Source organism: Salmo trutta, chromosome 32, assembly GCF_901001165.1.
Source record: "Salmo trutta chromosome 32, fSalTru1.1, whole genome shotgun sequence".
Lineage (NCBI taxonomy): Eukaryota > Metazoa > Chordata > Actinopteri > Salmoniformes > Salmonidae > Salmo > Salmo trutta.
This window is the reverse complement of record NC_042988.1, coordinates 30291974-30315399: the sequence shown is the minus strand read 5'-3', so window position 1 is coordinate 30315399 and position 23426 is coordinate 30291974. Positions and strand designations below refer to the sequence as shown.

The 23426-nt window shown below is 42.7% G+C and overlaps 1 protein-coding gene across 1 annotated transcript in view; it reads left to right on the top strand.

Moving 5' to 3' along the window:
* Positions 1-23004, top strand: part of LOC115171682 (heparan sulfate glucosamine 3-O-sulfotransferase 6) — a 42769-nt gene extending 19765 nt beyond the window's left edge. Inside the window, exon 2 of the mRNA XM_029728724.1 lies at positions 21981-23004. Within this exon, the coding sequence (XP_029584584.1) occupies positions 21981-22599 (619 nt within the window). The 3' untranslated portion in view covers positions 22600-23004. The remainder of the gene's footprint in view (positions 1-21980) is intronic.
* Positions 23005-23426: the final 422 nt, after the last annotated feature.

The window sequence follows — 23426 nt, the reverse complement described above, 5'->3', positions numbered from 1 at the left end:
TTGAACCCTCTGATACAGCAAGGCGTTGCACCCAGTGTCATAGCTCAAGGTAGTAAAATCTTGTGTTTTGTAGACCCCGCTTTCAACCAGAGATACATTGACAGTTTAAGCTTCTTACCCATGAGATTGTCTCAAATGCCCGAGGCCTTGGGTTTTGAGAACTCGGTGAAAGGTTGGTTTCCCCATTTTTTTACATCTGAGGAGAATTTACACTATATAGGATCTTATCTGAGACCTGAAATGTACGGTTGTGATTAAATGTCTCCCAAAGAGCGAGAGAGATTCATGACATGGTACGAGACAGTATGTCACCGCACTTTTGATTTCCACAAAGAGATGGAGTCATACTGTGACAACGACGTGGTTATCCTTCGCGAGGGGTGCCTCAGATTCAGAGCAGAGGTCATCAAAGATGCAGGCATTGACCCCTGGAGTTGTACAACTATTGCATCGGCATGCATGAAAACCTATCGTACACACTTTCTACCTCTAGCATCTATAGCTATCCCCTCGCCTGACAACTACCGACGCCAATTTAAGTCATACTCTAGTGGCTCCATTCAGTGGTTGGAGTACTTGGCCCAGGATAAAGACATTTTTATTCAACATGCTTTGAATAGGGGTGAGAAGGCGTTTGGGCCTTATCATGTAGATGGATACACACAGATTGACGGTGTTGAGGCCGTGTTTGAGTACAACGGTTGTTTCTTCCACGGGTGTAAATCTTGCTTTGAGCCACAGGCCCTGTGTGTCCTAACCCAAAAGACTTTTGGTGAAATGTACCTAGAGTTTCAAGACAAATGTGAATCTTTACAGGCTACTTATGGTTTGAAAGTGAATGTTATGTGGGAGCATGAGTGGACCGCACTCAAAAAGTCTGATCCTCATTTTCGAGCTTTCCTTTCCAGCTTTGACCCACCAGAACCCTTGGAGCCACAACAGGCCCTGTATGGAGGCCGTACCAATGCTTTGACCTTGCGGTATGTAGCGCAACCAGACGAGACAATAGGTTATGTAGATTTTACATCTCTTTATCCTCATGTAATGAATTCCTCATGCTATCCTATGGGGCATCCTGAAATTATTCACCGCGACTTTGACTTACCCCAAAACTATTTTGGTCTGATCAAAGCAACGGTCTACCCTCCTAGGGGTTTGTTTATACCAGTGCTGCCTTACAAGGGACCTCAAGGAAAACTTTTCTTTCCCCTATGTCGCACCTGCAGTGAAAACAACAACCAGGAAAAGCCTTGTGATCACTCAGATCAGGAAAGAGCCCTTACAGCTGTCTGGGTTACACCTGAATTCACAAAGGCTCTAGAGAAGGGGTATCGTGTGGCCAAAATCTTTGAAGTGTGGAACTTTTCCAAGAAATCAGACACTCTTTTTAAAGAGTACATCAAGACCTTCTTGAGATGCAAGCAGATGGCTTCAGGCTATCCTTCATCGGTCACAGATCAAGAGAGCAAAGACAAGTACATTCGAGACTATCATGACAGAGAAGGCATTCTTCTTGACCCTGACAGAATAGAGGTCAACAAGACCAAACGAAATGTGTCGAAATTGTACTTAAACTCGCTTTGGGGGAAGCTTTCGCAGAGATGCAATATGCTAACAACGACGATCATTAAAGACCCCGAAGAATTTTTGGAATTTGTTTTTTCGGACCAATACGAAATTTCACACTTTTCATTCTTGAGTCAAGACATTGCCCTGGTGCAATGGAGACGTAACACAAAGTGGGTTCTACCCCCAGGTAATGTAAATGTGTTTCTTGCAGCATTTACCACGGCCTATGGCCGACTTGAATTGTACGCCCTCACGGAGCAGCTTCAGAGGAGGGTTCTTTACCACGACACAGACTCTGTGGTCTATGTAAGCAAACAGGGTGACTGGAGCCCCCCGCTTAGCAACTATCTGGGTGGTTTAACAAGTGAACTCAAAGATGGCGACCATATCACAGAATGGTCCTCCTGTGGGCCCAAAAGCTATGCTTTTAGGACTAAAGACAATCACGTGGTGTTGAAAGCCAAAGGCGTGACTCAAAACTACGAAAATGCCCCGCGTGTAAACTTGGAATCAATCCCACGCTTGGTCGAGGGGTTCATAAACGATCGGAATAGTGACTTGGAGATTTTGAGCTCCTACAAAAAAATTGTTAGGGATAAAAAGGGCTTCCATCTCAGGAATGCCCCACTTACTAAAAGATTCAGGGTAGTCTATGACAAGAGAATGCTTTTACCTAACGGGACCACACTGCCCTTTGGCTACTGACTTATGCTACAAGCCCCAGTGTGTCTTAAAGCTTAAAATATAATGGCTGCTGTAGAAGGTTTTGACCCCCGGTTGCAACTACCATTTTCGGCCTTAATCGCAGGCCCCTCCAACAGTGGTAAAACTTGTTTTGTAAAAAGTATTTTAGAGAATTCTGAACATGTGTTATCTCAGAAGCCTGACAATATTGTGTGGTGTTATTCATGTTATCAACCTATGTATGATAAATTGTTGAAGAAAATAAAAATCAAGTTTGTTGAAGGAATACCTGAATCCCTGTCTGATGATGAACTTTTACCTCCACATAAAAACAATCTGCTGGTTTTGGACGATATGCTATTTGCAGGTAGCGAACATCCTGAAATTGCACGAGCATTTACCCAATATACTCATCATAGAAACTGTCTGTGCTTTACTTGGTGCAAAATGTGTTTCACCAAGGTAAAAACAGCCGTACCATCAGTTTGAACGCCAATTACATGGTTTTGTTCAAAAACCCTAGAGACAAACTACAAATTAACACTCTAGCTCAGCAGATGTACCCGGGAAGGAAATCCTACTTTATGGATAGCTATGAGGACGCTACCAAAGAGCCATTTTCTTATTTAATCGTGGATTTAAAAGCAAATACTCCAGAACACCTGAGGCTCCGAACAGGCCTGTTCCCGTGGGAGTGGCCGGCGGTGTACATTCCTAAAAAGTAACCGCTATGTCTCTGCGTTTAAAAAGAAACCTGCCCCTCTTGAGAAGCCTAGTTGGGGCTACAGCCAAAGAACGGAAGGCCATCTTGGATCACTGTTCTTCAGATCTCATATTATCCCTATGTGAGATTGCTTTGAATCTTCTCAAAGGGCGCATTCCACTCACTCTGACCCAATTAAAAAAATTAAAGAGACAAAAAAACGCGACCAAACTCTTTGCCAATAAAAGAGCCAGTCTTCGAAAGAAAAGACATAGCCTACAACAGTCTGGGGGTTTTCTTCTGCCGTTGCTAACTATAGCAGTACCCTTCATCACCAGCCTTATTGCTGCCAGGCGTGGGGGTTGAACACAGAGTGTGATGGCAAATAAAATGTACTTGGTGCCTCAACAAGAGTTGGACAGACTTAAAAAACAAATGCAGGGTCCTGAAAATATCAGACAAACAGCGGAAAATGATTTGGATACGGCCATGAAGGATGTTTTGAACCGAAAAGAATTGAACCCCTATGATAAGGTTAAAAAATACACAAACCTCTTGCAAAGGTATTTGACCTTGGTAAAACAAGGTGAGAGAGATACCAACCATTTAACGCTTTCCCTACCTGAACCTTTAAAAGATGACGCGCTTAGAGAGAGCCATCCCCGGGTAATGCCTGTACCTGCGATCTTACCGACTGAAGATCATATGCCTGTTGAAGATAATGTTATGCATGACATGTTGACACATGTTCCGGCACGTAACAGGAAAAATGCTAGATACATTATGAACAAGCTAAAAGACTCAAAGGGGACCGCTACTTGGAATGACAAAGGAGAGTTTATCCTTCAGGGCGTTGTTGTCAAGGGTTCACATATGTTTGACTTGCTTAAAAGTACCACGGCAGCCCACAAGGTTGCTGATGACCGAAGACCACCAGGGTGGCCTCAGTTTCTTAAGGCCCTGGCAATCCTCAACATTCCCCTCTCGGGGGTACCTAACCATAAGCTTCGCCAACAGATTCAAGCTTTAAAACAAAACCCTTCACCGAGCTACAGCACCCCTAAAGATGTCCCAACAAACCCTCCCCCCTATGAAGGGGATGATGATGACTCATTTAGCCCCATGAATGCCTCCGGACCTTTTCCTAATCCCGATCTCTCGGGGTGGTTAGACTTTTGAATGAATTTTGAATGACTTTTGAATGAATTTTGAACGACTTTTGAACGACTATGATTAAATTCAATAAAGTTTATTAGAAAAATTAAGCAATTTAACATTTGTGGCATTCTTGAAACATTTGACGTGAGCATACGCCTTGATTACACGGTCTTAAAGGACACATATTTGAACACTTTTGATATTTTCTAACAAAACAATCTACCACGCTATCATTACTTCTTAAATCATCATTATAAAGAGACATCACATCTTCAAAAGAAACTCCACGGGCTCTTTGGCACAGGTAGAATACACAGTGTTGACCACATTTAGTGGAAAGGTTATCTTGCACTTGTTTGATGCTGTAGTAGATCTTTGATCCGTTTTTGGTCAAAAAATCTTTAATAGATTTGGGAAAATGTGAAAAACCAGGGGGAAAGCCGTAGGAATCAAAAAAAGTTGAGATTTTTCTTCCTCCTTCATCTTCTAGTGTCACAGCTAGACAGTGTTCACCTGGCATGTGTTTAGGATGGGTATTGACAATAAACATGGCCGGCCGCTCAGGCCATTTCTCAATAGGTAATTCATCACAAGCCCACACTCCATAAAATTGTTTTCCAATCAAGCGGGTCATGAGCCCTTCCAACTCTTGGGTATTCATGTCTTTGCTCAACAGTCCTTAATAATAATCCACTAAGACCTGTCTTCGGGCATTCACTTCCAAGATTGAATCAGAGCACGCATAAACAATCATGTTAACTGTACAGGCTAAAGGTGTACGGAAACGCATTTCCAGCCTGAGGTTGCCTTGGGACACCACAGACAGATTTCCTGAGGTGTCATCATCGGGGGATAAATTGAAAGCATACAATGTGTAACCCTCTGCAAAATCATTTCTGTCAATAGGTAAAGAGAGATCTTTTAGATGCCTCCCGGTAGCCAGGAATAGATTGTAAAATTCTCGCACAGATATGTTGTTATTAAATTGCGGTTGGAAAGCCTTAGCAGGGACCTGACGTCCATCCTGACAGAGAGCTACATACTCTGCATTGAAGTGTTGAAAATTAAATGGGTTTTTATGTAAGCTGCCCGTATTAGAGGCGTGATCAACCAAACCTATAACCACATAGCGGGTTAAAGGGCCTAGAAAAAGGTTTTCCTGACTGCAGATTCTACTGCCCACAGGTATGCTAAAGGTTTTCATGGTAATTCTTTGGAGAGGGTAAAGGGCATTTCCTTTCATCAAAGCCTGTGTGTGACCCAGACGAACTGTCGGAGATACAGACACTTTTTTTATAAAAAGCGTTGCCCCCAACACTTTTAAACTAAAGTCACCGTCTTGGGCAGACATCAGACAAAACTCATCCTTGGCCCTGGTTAATTTGAGTCTTAAATCAACCGAATTTAAGAGTAAACGTTCTTGAAAGAAAATGTCAGAGTGTATAGGCCCTAGCAGATGAAACTCTCGAGATTCGACACAGTAGCGAGCGCGTGCCTCCAGTCCTTTGTTTGCACCGGTGGAAGGGTCTATCGATTCCATAGAGACTCCTGCAGTATCCTTGCTAAACAGCCCGGCGCTGAATTGTGTCTTGAGAGTGTCTTCGGAGTAGTTGAGTAAACACTCCATGATGGCCCTATAGGGGTATGTGGCACTGCTTTGACTGATTAGACGTTCACCCAAAGTCACATCCACTTGGGAGAAGATGGTGGCCAAGGGGTAATTAATGAGACTCACTTTGGCATCGTTTGCAATATTAGTACCATCTCTTTTGGTCACTTTTAGACGTAAATGCACCAAGGTGTTGTTGAGGTCCAGATAGTTGTCACCGTGGCCTGGTATGAAAAATTCTATAGGACCGTTGTCGGTAATGGCCGAGAGTGGCGCTATCTCCACATAACAGGACCTGTCTATTGAATGTTGGGTTAAGGGGGCCGTGAAAAGATCGAGCTCTGTCTTTATAGCTTCAGAGGACATGCGGTGTAAAAGAGCCATGTTTCTTGGTTCTTTTAGAAAATACTTCCGAGTATTCTTTTTGTCGTTTTAGGTCCAGACCTCCTCACTTTACCACGTCTTTGACTTACTGAGTTTCTTTTAACGGTTAACCTCTGCTTTTTAGGGGCAGACCTGAGCCTTATACCTGGAGGTCTCTTTTTTGGTCTTCGAGACAACATCATAAGCCCCGAGCCTTCTTGATGCTCGGCATCTGGTGACGCCCCTCGGGTCATAGCATTGGCTACAACCTCACTTACTATATTTTTAGCCGCTGATTTTAAATGCGGTTTGGCTATGCTGAGGCCTCTCTTCATAAACGGTAAAACCATCCTAAAGAGGTTACGAAATATACCGCCTATCCCCGAACCGTACATGGTCGGGGATCCATGATAGCCGGGTAACCCATTACCCACTTGATCAACATAGTATGAGACGTAGCGGTTAGGGTCGAGATGGTGGTTTTGTTCCATAACCATTTATTTATTTATTTTGTATTATGTTTATAAAAAAAACTATATAAAATAATAATATATAATACTAATAAGATATTATATATGTAGAGAGGCTTTGGAGGGCCTAAAGTGGAGTTTTACAATCGTTTTACCATAAGTAAATTCGATGTTTTCGTTCTGATCCGTTTTAAGCTCAACCAGAATGTTCTCAATATATTTCTTGCTTACAGGTACGTAGTGTGGCTTGTCGTAGATGACTGTGACTATCCCTCCATCCTTTCCCTCTATATGAACTGTTCTCAGGAGGGGCACACAACTGTCTCCTACCCTCTGATATGATATGACGTCGGTATACACAAATATGTTGTAAAACCCTGCATGTATATCCGCAGGGAATGGGGTTATTTTATCTTTCACATACGTCCATTTATTGGGAACCATCCCCAACATGTAGGCTAAATTACCGGTGGTCTTTATACCCCTATCCGCATTCCCTGAGATTTGTACACGTTTATGAATAGGGTTGTAGCTCAAGAGTATTTCCGTATTGTTCTGGGTTAGGAGTTCGTTCAACTCTGAGACGATCCTGTCGACGTTTCTATTGAACCCTTTTTTAATCTTTATAAGTTTCGCAGGTTCCGATATCCTTTTGCAATAAAAATCCCGGTCCTTCTCTTTGATATTATACCAGCTGTGGGGGTATGTAATCTCGCTGAGACCTACTTCCCAGGCCTTGGATAACTCTATAGGCTTTGGAAAGTTGGTTGTATAATTAGAACTTTGGTTCTTACTATATATGTGTGCAGACGCATTACTGGGGAGGGTCAGGTAGAAGCCGCTATGTTCCATGATGCACTCCCGTGTACACTCGAATGACGATGTATTTATCATGCCTGAGGGTTTAAGTTAACCCCCGTTGCCTCCACCACATCTTGCTCTAAAACCCAACTGTTAAACTTTTGGGGCCAGTTTTTGACCCATTTTTTGCCCCTTTCTCTCTTATGATCTAGAATTTCCTCCACGTGAAAGACTTTGTCTTTAACCACCTGTACCTTCTGTAGCTCCTTCTCGTAAAACGATCCCTCTATAAGCTCCCCGTCATAATCTTTTAATTTGTAGACAGGGGGTATGCGAGGTAGACATTCGGTAACGGTGAACACTTCGTCACTATAACCTTGCTCATATTTCTTGTCGAAAACACCCCTCAACTTTGATATACGTACCATGTCCCCCACTATGAATTTAAAACCATACAGATTTTTAAAGACTTGAAAAGAGTTTTCAGAAGAGACCTCTGCGGGCTTCATCCTTATACTCTTATGGTAGCTGTAGTTGTAACTCTTTACTAAATCTTGAACTATATCGATATATCTATGCGTGTTGTGAGCTGTAAAATATCTCCACATCCGCTCCTTCAGAGTGCGGTTAAAGCGTTCGACAACTGAAGCTTTCAAATCCGAGCCTGTAGCAAAATGTACTATATTATGCTTCTTCATGAGTTTCTGAAAAGTATTATTAAAAAATTATTTTCCGCCATCAGTCTGCACTTTCTTGGGGACTCCTCCTTCCTTCAAGATAGATTCAAAGGCCCTGGTCACCTCTGCCCCACTCTTATTTCTTAAGACCCTTACAAAGGCCATTTTAGAGAAAATATCTATAACCGTTAGCATGTATCGATTTCCATCATTTTTATCTGCATGGGCCTGCATGTCACATAGATCCGCCTGAAACTGGGACAGGGCATGAGTTGCAAAAACTCTATTTCTTGGAAATTGTTTTCGTACAGGTTTATGCAGAGTATAAGCATCCTGCGCGGCTAACCAATCATCCACTTGAGCAACGCCTAACCGGCTACCTGTTCCCTCGGCCAAAGCTCTCTGTAAACGCTCCTTACCCCCATAAGACCCAGGGTTAGAGGGGGTGTAATACACCTTTTTCAACATCTGCTCCGCCATCCTTCCTGCCTCTCTGAGGTACAATAACGTTAATGAGCCACTTTCAAATAACGACAACATTTCAGTTTCATTTTTTTTTTTTCCGCAAACATCATGTATTACATATACAGCCAATTTAGGATTCGTTGCAGGATACTTGTCCCCATTTTCTCAATGATCCCAGCATGCAACACCCTGTATATTTGGTTTAGATTTACAGGCTTTTGTCACTGAATTTTTAAAACACACACATCAGATATATAAGTATATAAACAACAAATGTGATACATGTTACAATTAAACGGTGTTTCAAACAAATAAAGTAAAATCTTAGACAAGTTTGTTTCTAGTTCTTCTGAATCATCCACAAGACGTGAGACCAGTTGTGTCCATTGCATACTCTCGCCCGTATGTCGTACATGATTCATGATTTGCTCCATTTTTAGCACACGCTCTACATTAGCCCAGGTATTATGGGTTGTGTAGAATGATACATGGTTCACTTTATTTTCAATAATTTGATGCATAACATTTGTAAGTTCTCTCAAAAGAAAAAACGTATTTATTCTCTCTAACAACGTATGTATATAGTTCCCCATTGCTTTACATCTAAATAACAAATAGGTATTGTCACTCGGTCTCTGGGGTTTTGTTGAGCCAGAAAGTCATCACGTCCTCCACCACAGCTTTCCGGTATTTGTTGTCGTCCACCAGGGTTTGTCGGATTTCTTTGAGTTTCTCGTGGATGTAGATCACCTCCTCCAGTTCATGTAGGAAAGCCTCGGTTACCCCGTAAACTCTGGGAATAGAAGGCACAAGACCCATAGACTCCAGGGCTCTGACCAGCGCAGGTATAAACCTGCAGGACCACAGTCTTTTCACCAGCTCCTCAAAATGGTTGAAGAAGTAGTATTTTGGGGGCTCGTATAAACACGGATGCCGGCGCTGGCTGGGGTGATTGATCTCACAACCGATGCATTTTTCACGTATATACTCTCCAATCACCACGTTTAAAAGTGTGGCTACAGAGGCCTTGATGGTGTCCACAAAAATAGTACTGACCACCCCATCAAACACATCCTCAGGCTGTGGACATGTAGGGGGTGTCGAGGGTCTTGCCTGGGGGGAGTAGAATGGTTGGCTGCGAGGCATACAGTCCTTAGGGTCTGGCCCCCATGACGTATCAGAGTCCAGGTATGTTGTAGGAATATCCATGGTATATGCTGAAATGAAGAAGTGGAGGCTTTAAGGGACCTCCTTTTATTGTAGAACCAGGCCTTTGGGTGGGGTCAGGGCGTGGTTAACGCAGCCGCGTACTTAGTTTTCTTCAGGGGCTGACCCTTCTGAGGATGAGCCTTCTTGGGATTGCTTTGAATCATAATCCTCAGGATTCGTATATATTATGCACTTCCTTAGCTGAACAATGCTCTGCCACTGTTGGCTCTGTACAAAAAGAACGTCCAACAACTCTAACATGCTCAATTCCATTAGCTCCCAACTTTTAAAAGGAATAAGCATGCGCAACCTGAAATCCCCAGTCAGGCCACCATCACGAATGTTTTGGTTGCGGGTTTCCTCGGTGCTGATATAGAACTCCACGCAGCCACATGGAAGTCCATTCTTTCTCTGTATTTTCACCCTGTGAAATACTCTTCCTGAGGAGTCTGGGGTACCTTCCCAACGGGTCTCGTAGCCCGTGAACAAGCTATACCCCTTGGTGATAACTCTCAGTTCGGGACACAAAACCTTGCGAAAAACCGCCCAGTCTTCAACCCCATAGTCCCCTCCTAAAGTCTGGTCTGTATATTCTCCACCTTCGGCTACAGTATAGAGTTTCACTCTACGGGCCGGGTAATCAAACTGATACCCCCAGTGCTGTCCATTAGACATCATCACTTGATCTTTCAGTGCAGTTGCGGGCGGTATTTGGGTTCTACACACACATATAAACTGCTTTTTTGGCGCGTCGTATATTGTTGCTTTATACTGGGTCTTTTCTCTATGTTTCAACCGAGGTCCTGCTTCCGTTGTTACGGTCATCACTGCTTTACCAAAATCCATGTTTATTTTTAAAATCTTGTTTAGTGTTCTGGGGCCGCATGTGTGTCTGGGGCGTATTTATAAGACGTCTGCCTCCAACACATAACCCCCCGGACATTCCTAATTCATAGACAACAACCCTAAGAGCAATAAAATAGGGGGGTGTGGGGTCATCCTCTTTGAAATGTTCAAACACAACCCCCCCAGTTCAATGAGGGCCCTACACATCAATCATCATGACAACTTCGAAGAGATGCAATATAGATATAACACACACTCTAACACGTGACAGAACAGGATAAAACTATATGACCCTAACCACGTGACACCTTCCCGCCAGGATGTCCAGACCGGATGCCCTTATTTGGGCATGTACGAACCAGCCGGACATAGGGTCATAAATCAGACGCATAGGGTCATAAATCACGATTTTGACCGATGCCGTCTCCTTTATTCTCTCTCTAGTGGGTCTGGGCAGATGTGATGTAGTTGATGTTTGTATGATGTTGTCGAGTGTATGTTTTGTATTGTTTATAAAATCTGAAAACATTTTAATTAAATGCAAATTCCAAATCAATTAAGGGTTTTTTCTGTTGAGGATCTTATCCCGATCTTATCCCGGTATTGGGATTCATTGTCATGTGACCATGGCGGGGAATTCAAAACTGCAAGAGTAATCATTTCAAATAATCAACTATTTTCCTCCATTTGAAAGATATATCTCCTAAATCTAACCACGCTGTCCGATTTTCAGAGGCTTTACGGAGAATGCATAAAGTTAGGTTATGTTAGGAGAGTACATTGACAATAGCTGTGTGTAATGTTTAGCCATTTCAAAGAAGGGCATCAACAGACAGAAAACTAGCTAGAATTATGCACTTACCTTTGACAATCTGCATCAGATGACACTCATAGGACATTATGTTATACAATACATGCATTTTTAGTTCCATCAAGTTCATATTTATATCCAAAAACAGCATTTACAGTCGCGGTGAAATTCAGAATTTTTTTCGGCTCGAATGCTCCCAGTGAATCCAGCATTACAAATCACGGAATTACTATTCGAAAACATTGGTAAATTATAATATTGTCATTCAAAGAATAATATATTATCATCTCGTAATTGCTACCGAATGGCCAGATCTCAAAATAACTTTACTGAGAAATCACATTTTGCAATAAACTGGGTACTATGCTAACAACAGCAAGCTAAGCTATAAGCTAAGCTAAGCTATACAGTTAGCATTAGCATCATCTAATATCGATAATAACATTCTAAATATCCCCTTACCTTTGATTATCTCCATCAGAAGGCGCTGCCAGCGATCCCAGGTCCAGAACAAATGTGGTTTCTTTTGACAAAGTTCATAATTTATGTCCAAATAGTTAGCGTTCAGTAGGCTCCCACAAAATGAGGTGGGCAGTGTAAAGTCACGCCGAAAAGCTAAAGAAAACCTAGTAAATAATCTATTTACGTTTGTTCAAACATGTCAAACGTTGTTTAGCATTAATCTTTTGGTCCATTTTTAAAGTGAAACATCAGTAAACATCAGTAATATTTTCACACAACCTATCAAGTGTCTAGAATAAACGATTATGACAAAGACACTCTTCTCAGATTTATGCGCAGGCGCAAAAAATGAAGTGATGACGTGTCAACTTGTAAGCATTCTAATTCGGTCTGTATTAATCACAGATGCTTCAAACAACTTTCTAAAGATCGTTGACATCTAGTGGAAGCCTTAGGAGTTGCGAACTGAATCCTTTCTCACTATGGTATCTATAAAACAATGACACTAAATAGTACAGTCACAAAATTCAATTTTTTTTTAAATCTATTTTTCACAGGTTTTTGCCTGCAATATGAGTTTTGTTATACTTACAGACACCATTCAAACTGTTTTAGAAAATTCAGAGTGTTTTCTATCCAAACCTGAACAATAATATGCATATTCTAGCTTCTGAGTTGGTGTAGGAGGCAGTTAAAAATGGGCACATATTTTTTTCCAAAATTCTCAATACTGCCCCCTAGATTAAACAGGTTAAATCTTACACAACGATGATTTAACTCTGCTAAACTTATAAAAACATACTATTACTGTATTTTAAGGTAGAACCCAAAATCTCACAGCATCACTCTCAGTCCAGACAATGTATAAAACGGACTATAAAAGTAACCCATTATTACAGTACAGTACGCAAGCCTGATTTTCCATCAGAGTAAAGGGGATTTTCCCCACACCTCATTCCCTCACTGTCCTGCCCTTGGGCCATTAATGATAAGTAGAGGCTGAATGCCGTGTTGAGTTGTCTAACAGACCAGGAGTGGCTGTGGCGTTCATTTGCAAACAGAACAGGAAGTGGCTGTAGCGTTCAGTTGCATAGTGTTTTAATAGTGTTGGGCCTGGGTAGGTTGGAGTTAAGGTGGAGGTGGGGGTGGGGTGGTGCCATTGGGATACGGTAGGCTACTAGGCCCTATACTCACACCCCATATGGTGGGAATTATAATCATTTGAGGTGCATTGTGGTCCATTTTTAGCGATCCCAGAAAGTACTGAGGAGACATCAGAACGTTTTGCCATTTTAGCTGCACTCCCAGCATTAATAAGTCAGTCAGTCAGTCAGTCAGTCAGGAGTAGGAAGGAGAAACGTGTTTGTGAGGAGAAATAATAGCTCGCTTCGACAGGCCAAAATGAAATGTTTCAGATGCCTTGGGTTGTCATGCATGGTTTCTCTGCCATCCCCACAAAGAATAGTGTTAGGTTAAAAACGATGAATAACGTTTAATGGAAATAAGCTGAAATGACCCTGAGGGCTCACGGGCCAATGGCTTTGTCACACGTAATCAAACTGTTTCAAGTTCTCAATCATACGAGAGCTAAATGCAGTAACGTACAAATCTTGTAAGTATATGTTTCTAAAGATAACTTTCATATGTATGTACAGTTGAATATAGAATGGCAGCAGCATGTCATGGACTTGACCGTTGGCGTTCTACAATAGAAAGGTCCCAAAAGTCCAAGCCCCGCCCGCCTGGCAATCGTGGGCAGGCTAAAACAAATGCTTAAAGTATTTGAAACATTTCAAATAGTACTTGAGCCCAGGTCTGACAGCGGCTACATGGTTTTTGACTGCTTGGCCTATGTACTTTAATGTGTGTAAATGTTGAAGCCATTAGCTGTTCCCCAGAAAACTCTCCGGCGACGCATCATTGACCTCAGACCCTGTGATGATACTTTATTATGATTGGGCTCTTCTTTTCTAGTCACTAATTAGTAATGGTCTCCGCTGCACTTCATCTCTAAAAAGAGAAGCCTACGCATACGCACACACACAAACACATTTCTTCCATCTCCTCTCTATCACACCTATAATAATGGTATCCTACTCTTGTTTAAGGAGCCTGTTACAAGAGCTTGGGACTATACGGTTCAATATGCATTTTTGTCAAAATGTTCTGTTCAATGTTCTGTTCAATGTTCTCTACCTATATAATGCTCTAAATACCCCCAATTAATGTTGTAAAACAATTAAGATATATATTTTAAAAAATGCTTACACCATTCAAATCAAATGAGGGTTCTGAACTTTAAAGCCAATTATCTCAGAATCATATTTTTCAAAATATAACTTTTTAGTCCCAAGCTCTGGTGTAGATACTTCCCCCTACTCTACTATATATTATGTATAACCATTCTTTTCCTCTTCCTGTCTGAGTATGAATGGGTGGATGTGGGCAGTGGAGCCTGGTGGGAGACACTGTGAATCCATAGGCATTCACCTCCAGTCTGACACACACTACGTCTCTGAGACACACCAGATCCTGGTGCTTCATAGTGTGTGTGTGTGTGTGTGTGTGTGTGTGTGTGTTTGTGTGTGTGTGTGTGTGTGTGTGTGTGCGTGCGTGTGTGGATGTGTGTGTGTGTGTGTGTGCGTGTGTGCGTGTGTGTGTGTGTGTGGATGTGAGGCTGTGTCGGGTGTGTGGGTAGTGTAACCGTATCTTTCAGACTGTCTCTGGCTCCATAGTGTTTGATAGAGTGTCATGGGGGGTGAGGGGGCAGGGGATTCAAGGCTCCAGTGGTGAGGATGTGTGTGTGATTGTGGGGGGGAGGTGATGTTGCTGTGATTCAGATTACTCAGACATGGCACACCCCGCCTCATATAATGTAATGGGGGGGGGGGGGGGGGGCAGTGATGTGGATGTGTGTGGTATGGGGATATCAAACATTGGCACCCCTGGTCTCTGGCTCCATAGCATTTGATAGAGTCATTTGATAGAGTGGTTGGAGTGAGAGGGACAGAGAGGGTAGAGTGGTATGGTACGGATGTGTGGGTGGGTTCATGGTTCATTCTCAGTCATGCAATCATGGGGGTACCACCAACTCTGGGTCCATTGCTACAGCTCTGTAGGTTCTGTTCTTCACTGAGACTGGTCCAGAATGTTGTTTATTGCTTGGCTAGTGTTGGTGCTCAATCTCAGCAGCCCTGCCATTCCTTAGGCCATGGTGTGTTGCACCATGTGTTGCCCCAACACTGTAGGCGTCTGGCGGCCATGACTAGCGTTGTTACGGTGACCGTATTACCGCCACACCGGCGGTCATGAGTCATGACAAATTTCACACACATATTATTTGGTATATGTAAAGACAAGATTAAATCAAGAATAGTGTGATGGGTGACAGTATTAGCCTATCACTTGATATATGGAATGATATATTATCACCAGCTTAAATCAAACAGCGCATGCTTTTTTTGTGCGACTTTTTCAAATCATAGTCGCACACCTCATGTAGCCTAGCCCATAGGCCTATATGTTTTGATAAGGTTTATATCACAACTAAAGTGGCCAAATAACGCCTTAAAATGAAGCATGTTCATCTGCTTTACAACGGGTGTAGAAATAACTGAGTTTCAAGTTTGGGGAAGATCATTTTCATCATAAAAACACACCTTTATAATAATAGTATTACATGCATAACTGCATTTGTGGTCACTTGGTGGTATTTTCCTGCTAATGGAACATACACTTTTTGCCTACTGCTGTGTACGCATTGCTGCGCTTATAATGTGAAGAAATAGCCTAATAGTTTATCAACATTTTAAGCTAAACGTTCTCATTGCTTAAAAACGTTTTTTTGATGGTAGTGGTTCTATTAATTTGGAATCTATCGCATCTGACAACTGTCCCAGACTTTGTTTGGAATATTTATTTCTCGCACCGAATAGAATAAGTCAACTTTTGCACTATGGGGGATAGTAGATTGACATAAGCTAGTTCTTTTGCTGTTCGTTAGGCCTACTCATCTTGTTGGCTGATGAAAAGTAAATGTGGACAGTTCTTCAGATATCACCAATATGCGCCTCAGAATTGGATAAGGACCCATGCAGTTCTGTCCCCGATGTGTCGGTCTTCACTTGTAGCCTGTGAGAAAGACCCGATCACCTTACTTACTGTGAGAGGTGCTTCGGGATGCAGCAGGGAGAAGGGAATTACAATGATTATATTCAGCACAATGGCCACTGGCCGCAAAAGGCATGGATTTTGTAGGGGGCATTACGGCCACACAAAGTGGATGCAGCCGGGAAATTCGAGGCATTATCAAGTGCTTGTCAAATTGTGAATGAGAGACTGATGAAGGGTTTACAGCTTTGATGAAGTGTGTACAGCAGAGCTCATGCCTTTCATGCAACATTTAGCAGAGTCTTGTCTGCTAAATGAACTAGTGTAGCCCAGAGCCATATGGCATAACCAGATCAGGGCCTAACATAAAGACAACTTAGAGTATGCCATTCTGTTCTTCTGAAATAGACTATATTTTCATCACATCCTGTTTCTTTTGACCTGTCTAAAATATTTAATGGATTTATTGTGATGGTGTAGGCTATATTACATGAATTTATTAGACTTTTTAAAATGTAGATCTTCCAAAGGTCTGCATCAGTGGCTTGTAGGCTATGTGTGGAAGCCAGAAAATGATAAAAGTGTTTATGTTAATTAATGGTCATTTACCGTGAGACCGGCAGTTATTTGCATGACAATCACCGGCTGACAAAATGTTATGACCGCCACAGCCCGAGTCATGACACCCTACTGGCACCACGGCCAGGCCAACACTATGACTGGTCATAGTCATCAGCTGTCCCTTAAGAAGCTGTCACAAAGACCTGACATCAGTGACAGTTCGCCAGCATGTCGGCCTGCCATGACCCTTCATAGTGTCATAGTGTTGGCCCGGCCATGGCGCCAGTAGGGTGTTATGGCTAGGCCTAGTTAAATAAAGGTTAAATATAAAAAAAATATAAAAAAATAAATCATTGTCACAAATACACACGTCAAAGGCTTCTGTGGCTCTCTTCTTGTACAGTGTGTCCCGTTTCCTGTTGTAGTGTTTCATCTGTATATCCAATCACATCATCAGAGACCAGTTAGTGTTTTCTCTTTGGGGAAATGGAAGCCTACTCATGCTCTTTTGACATGTTTACATTCTGTAGGTGAAATGCAGTTAAACTGGAAGAATGTTTGGATAGTATCTATACAGAGTAGAGTCAAAACATCCACTGTGCATTTAGAATGTCAATGTCATTTACATAACATCACATAACAGTCATTAAACCTAAAAGGTTCCAGGTTTAAGCCTGATATTGTGCCACGACATTCAAGGAGAATACAGTAAACAACATGCTATCAAGCTATCCCGAGAAGCGGAAAGCACTGCATGGTGGGAAAAGTTTCCACAGTCAGCCAGACAGCCCTGCCCTGCCTGTCGCCCAGGCCGTCTGTCTGTCTCTGTCCGACACCCTCTGTGCACAGCAGGGCTGCTGGGAGTTGTTGTTTTCTTCAGCTTGCTGTTTGCTCTCCTGCCTCTTTTATGGGGCTGATTTTCAGTCTAATTGGATCTCACAGGCAGAGTTCTGGGTCCGTATTCAAAAAGAGTCTCAGAGAAGGAATGCTGATCGAGGATAAGTTTTGGCTTTCAGATCTTAATGAATAAGATTTTATGAGCAGGGGGGGATCTGATCCTAGATCAGCACTCCTACTCTGAGATTCTGTGAGTATGGGCCCTGAATACTTAGAGACTACTTCCAACAAGCTCTGTGCTCAATAAGCCTAGTGAGCAGATCCTCCAACGTCCATTTCAATCAGCTTCTCTTCTGCCTCTGAGTAAAGTGGAGGCATTATGATTACTTTACAGTTCTAAAGCAGAATGGTGTGACGTTTATACAAATAAATAGTGTTTCTTGACTGTTGATATTATAAACATTTTGGTACAGTCATGATTCTTAATTCATTGAAGTCTTAGCAATTCACGTTTCCATAGACACAAAACTTCCCATGTTTTTCTTACAGGAAGGCACAGTATGTTGTGTAGTAGTAGTGGTACCAGTACTTTACAGGGTTATGATCGTGAAGGCAGGAAATGTGTCAGCCACATCCTAGCCGCGGGGGTAGCTCATACGCTCCGCTACAGATTGGTTGCTACATATCAGTCGTATAATCAGAAGCATATCACTTCAGGGTAAAATACCCACATCCTCTAACAGCGGGGACCTACTAGCTAATGTGGCTAGCTCAGCAAAGCTCTCCAAGGAAGCCCCAAATAGAGAACTCTACCTTGCCCTGTTGCTCCCTTTCCAAGTGCTGTAACAGTCAGACATGGATGTTTTAGCTAACTCTTGGGCTACACTTTTAGCTAGCTCTCGGGCTACGCTATGTTTTAGCTAGCTCTTAAACTACACTATGTTATAGTTAGCTGGACGCTTGCTGTTCCTTGTTTTTAATTTAGAAGAATGTTCTATGAAGCACATGTCCCAATATTCTACAGATTCATATTGATTGTGCTTGACACTTAAGGCACACAAAGACATTGATAATAGGGAGAGAGTGGCTCTTATTGATTGTGTAATGATGAGGCAGATTGTGAGGGGGGATAGATAGGGACCTGGGGAGGGTGGCGAGAGGGGGATCACATTAACTATTTATAACTATGGAAGGAGATGTTCTTATGGCCAATTACAGCAATGACAAACATCACTTACGAGGGGAGACACCCAAGGCCAGACAGGAGACAGACAGAAGAGCGACCCAACCAACATCATCACCTCCATATCTGTTGTCGCTGTCCTGCCGTATCTGTTGTCATCACAGATATACAGAGACAGACACATCGATCTGGCAGAGCAGGACTGGGGACAGACAGACACATCGATCTGGCAGAGCAGGACTGGGGACAAACAGACACATCGATCTGGCAGAGCAGGACTGGGGACAGACAGACACATCGATCTGGCAGAGCAGGACTGGGGACAGACAGACACATCGATCTGGCAGAGCAGGACTGGGGACAAACAGACACATCGATCTGGCAGAGCAGGACTGGGGACAGACAGACACATCGATCTGGCAGAGCAGGACTGGGGACAGACAGACACATCGATCTGGCAGAGCAGGACTGGGGACAGACAGACACATCGATCTGGCAGAGCAGGACTGGGGACAGACAGACACATCGATCTGGCAGAGCAGGACTGGGGACAAACAGACACATCGATCTGGCAGAGCAGGACTGGGGACAAACAGACACATCGATCTGGCAGAGCAGGACTGGGGACAAACAGACACATCGATCTGGCAGAGCAGGACTGGGGACAAACAGACACATTGATCTGGCAGAGCAGGACTGGGGACAAACAGACACATCGATCTGGCAGAGCAGGACTGGGGACAAACAGACAGGACAGGTGAATAACATTTTAGCATGTTAATCATAAATGGGACGTGTTTATTTGCTACATTTTAACAGAAAAGACATTAGCAGAGTATAATGCTGCAGTTTTTGCTCCGTTCCAGACATTATTATGAGCCGTTCTCCCCTCAGCAGCCTCCACTGGTGTTACAGTATCACTGCTCTAGTTCTGTCCACCTGTAATTACAGGAGACCTAGTCTACAATACCCCTGAACTTTGACTACAGATGACTCTTTGAACTACTGTAAACCAGTGCTTAGCTCAGGGCTAATAGGGGGTCATGTTGTTGCTCCACTCTGTTGTCTGTATGATTTGAGCCTTTAGAGATTGTTGAAGCTCTCTAGAGTGTCAACAGGGTTGAAGGTATTGGTCCACCTAGTCAATCAATTACGTTAAAGTCAGAAGATGTTATAGAGAGATTATAGAGAGGAGTTAAATCACTGTTAGTTCTCCTCAAAAGCCAACCAAGATGATTACTTAAATATAATAGCATTTTGAAAAGTATTTAAAATAAAATATGAAATGTACAGAGGTCACTATCTGTGCTTATCATGACTATAATCTGTTTGAGATGACTTGTTCGTTTCATTCGCTTCCCTCCTTTCTTGGTTTGGTTTTCATTCCAACTTCAGTTAAGCTAAACCATTCTGATTTAGCGCCATGTCATTTCTGGCAGCAGACACAAGGCCTAATGAACAGTTTTATTTACCCAGCGACGTCTCCGAACTGTCGTCAAAGTCTCTGAACCATCGTCAAAGTCAGTCAGCAACCACTGCCAGAGTCCTGCTGGGGAATAACTGGCTAAATTAAACTAGGATCACACATTGTTTGGACGAACTCTTTGAACTTCATTTGATGGGCGCTTCATCCGTTGTCAATCATAGAAGCACTTGAAAGGACTCCTGTCATTCTCCATTATTGTTTTGGCGAATCTTCAAGACTTTTCATAAAAAACAAACCAACTTTTTCAAGTGCTGGCTGTCCATAGAGTATGTGTTGAATTTGTTTATTTTCAGTAAAGCCACAATATGGTCTCCTTAAGAATAACAGACTATTCAGATGTAGGATCTTAATTTGGTCACCTTGTTGCAGGAAACTTCTAGTGTATTTAAGGTTTAAAAAGGACCTTACGAAAAATGGATGAACCCCAGCAAAAATGTCCATTAGTTATATTCCACATAATAATTCACATACTGTTGCTACAGGATTATTTTCCTGCTGTAGCAAACTGGCTCAAATTAAGATCCTACTTCTGTAGGCTTATGATGTGGATGGATGAATGAATGGATGGATGGAAAAGTAATTGCTATAAACTAACATTTCTTCTCATCCTTTGTTAAGTAAAACAATTTGTTCCCTGAATTCATTCTCACCACAAAACAGCAGCCTCAGACGTCAGTAGAGGATTGGACCGTTTCCATACATTACCCACAAATCCCCCAGACCAAACACACATGGCATATAACAGAATTTATTCCGATGAATTTAGATGAAGCAGAATTATAGACAATAGAGCTAGGAGTTTTCCCTGGTCAGTACAGTACAGTAGGTAAGGTAATTAATAATTAGGTGGGTGCAAACATTTGTCGTATACAAGTTTGTTTTTTGCATATCCCACTCCCCCTGAGACACCCTCGGGGAGTGGAGTCAGAGCCAGAGATCAGCCATTATCAACGGCAACCCTGGAGCAATTAGGGTTAAGTGTCTTGCTCAAGGGAACATCGACAGATTTATACTTTAGCTTTATAGTAAACTTCACTGAACTTGATTTTGGTGTTGTTGTTGAGGCAAGCAGCCATGTCAGAACATTCACAGAGCAGATAGGAGAACAGATGCTGAGAGAGGTGACAGGCTTATTCTCCTGTCTGAACTCAATCTAGACTGTTTCTCATGGAACAGTTTCTAATGACACCTCAGTTACATCTTTGCCTACAGGACAGAGTTGGGACTCTATGTGTTGTATCTCTTTCCAGTATACAGTATCTCTCACCAGAGGTTGTCTATGATCTAAGACTAAAAGTAGCTGTGAGAAAGGCGGTGTAACTGAGCTAAGCAGCTTAGCTAGCCTTGTGTTTCATAGTAGTCCTGAATTTGTTTCGTCTGGTATTGCTAGATTCTTCACAGAGCCTGCCTGCAGGGGGAACACATCACTCTGCGGTGCAGGAAAGGGGGAGGACAGGGGGCTGGCGAAGGAAGTCTTAAGGAAATTGCTGTTAAGTGGTTCTTGTGGCTTTGGCTCATCAGATCCATATTGGCTCTGCGGCCTCCCAGTTTCCCATGGCTCCTATACCAGGACTGGGATGGGCTGGGGACTGGTTCATAAACATAGACTGTACTCTTTTAATCATGACTGTTTTGGAGAAGGTTTAATTTAGATATACAGTGCTGGATTTGTGGCAGTTAAGAATGCAATTTTTCATACCTGAGTTTGTAGAGGAAAATAGTACTTTTGGAAATGAAATATTTCCATTTAAAAGAAATTGGACAAAGTTTTGTACTTGAAGGATGTATATCTGGCTCAGACAAAGATGTGTATCTAAAATGGTATATCTGTAATGTCTTCTCTATTTCTGTAAAAACACACAGCTGTAAGAATCCTATCCATTGTACAGTATATTATGAACAATGTTCCAGCTCTTTATAACACTGCATAGTGTGAAGTTTGTCATGTCGTGATTCTTCTCCATGTCTGTTGTCAGAAACCTGATGCCTCGAACCCTGGAAGGTCAGATCACCATGGAGAAGACACCCAGCTACTTTGTGACCAAGGAGGCTCCTCGTCGCCTCTGCACCATGAACTGCCACACCAAGCTCATTGTAGTCGTCCGCAACCCCGTGACCCGGGCAGTCTCCGACTATACCCAGACGCTGTCCAAACAACCCGGCCTCCCCTCCTTCCAGAGCTTGGCCCTAAAGAATACCTCTTCGGGATTGGTCGACACCTCGTGGAGCGCCGTGCGCATCGGCCTGTACGCCAAGCACCTGGAGAACTGGCTCCAGCACTTCCCCTTATCTCACTTCCTGTTCGTCAGCGGCGAGCGGCTGGTGTCCGACCCGGCGGGGGAGATGGGCCGGGTGCAGGACTTCCTGGGTCTGAAGAGGGTGGTGAGCGACAAGCACTTTTACTTCAACCAGACTAAGGGATTCCCCTGTCTGAAGAAGCCAGAGGGAAGCAGCAGGCCCCGGTGTCTGGGGAAGTCCAAAGGAAGGCCTCATCCACAGATCTCACCAGAGGTACTGCAGAGGCTCAGGGACTTCTACAGGCCATTCAACCTCAGGTTCTACCGGATGACTGGACAAGACTTTGGATGGGACTGAGCCGTCCACCAATGTTACATGGAAAATCAAACCAAAGGATGAAAATGATTACTTTAAAACATGTGGAGAGGTCACTGCTTTCATCAAGACAGGAAACACAAGACTGACATTACATTTGTTAATGAGGGAACAGGGGTTCTAGGTTGCCACTTTGACTTGTGACATGGTATGCATTATACAAAATGTTGGCATTTTTTGGTATTTTATGGAACAGTGATATAAAGCTGTCATTTATAGTTTCAGTTACAATACTTGTATGTTGCTACATGTAAGAATAATGTAAGAACTAATTGTTTTCCCAGTGTAAAGTACATGAACCAGGAGATAATGATAAATGTCACACAGTAAGTAGACCAAAGGACGTTGATGACTTGATAACACTGTGTGAGGAGACTCATGTTACAATGAATTATACAAAGGATTATAACCAACCTGTTTCTGACCAGCGTGTGTGTGTGTGTGTGTGTGTGTGTGTATGTATGTTTGTGTGTGTGTATGTATGTGTGTGTGTGTATGTGTGTGTATGTATGTGTGTGTATGTGTGCATGTGTGTGTATGTTTGTGTGTGTGTGTGTGTGTGTGTGTGTGTGTGTGTGTGTGTGTGTGTGTGTGTGTGTGTGTGTGTTTGTTTGTGTGTATGTGTGTGTATGCATGTTTGTGTGTGTATGTGTGTGTATGCATGTTTGTGTGTGTATGTGTGTGTATGCATGTTTGTGTGTGTGCATGTTTAAGATACCGTAAGAAAAGTGTATTTATTGCAATAAGCTTTAATTATTCTTGTGACCACCCAACTAAGCAACAAAACATTTCTTTATCAGGGTTGACAA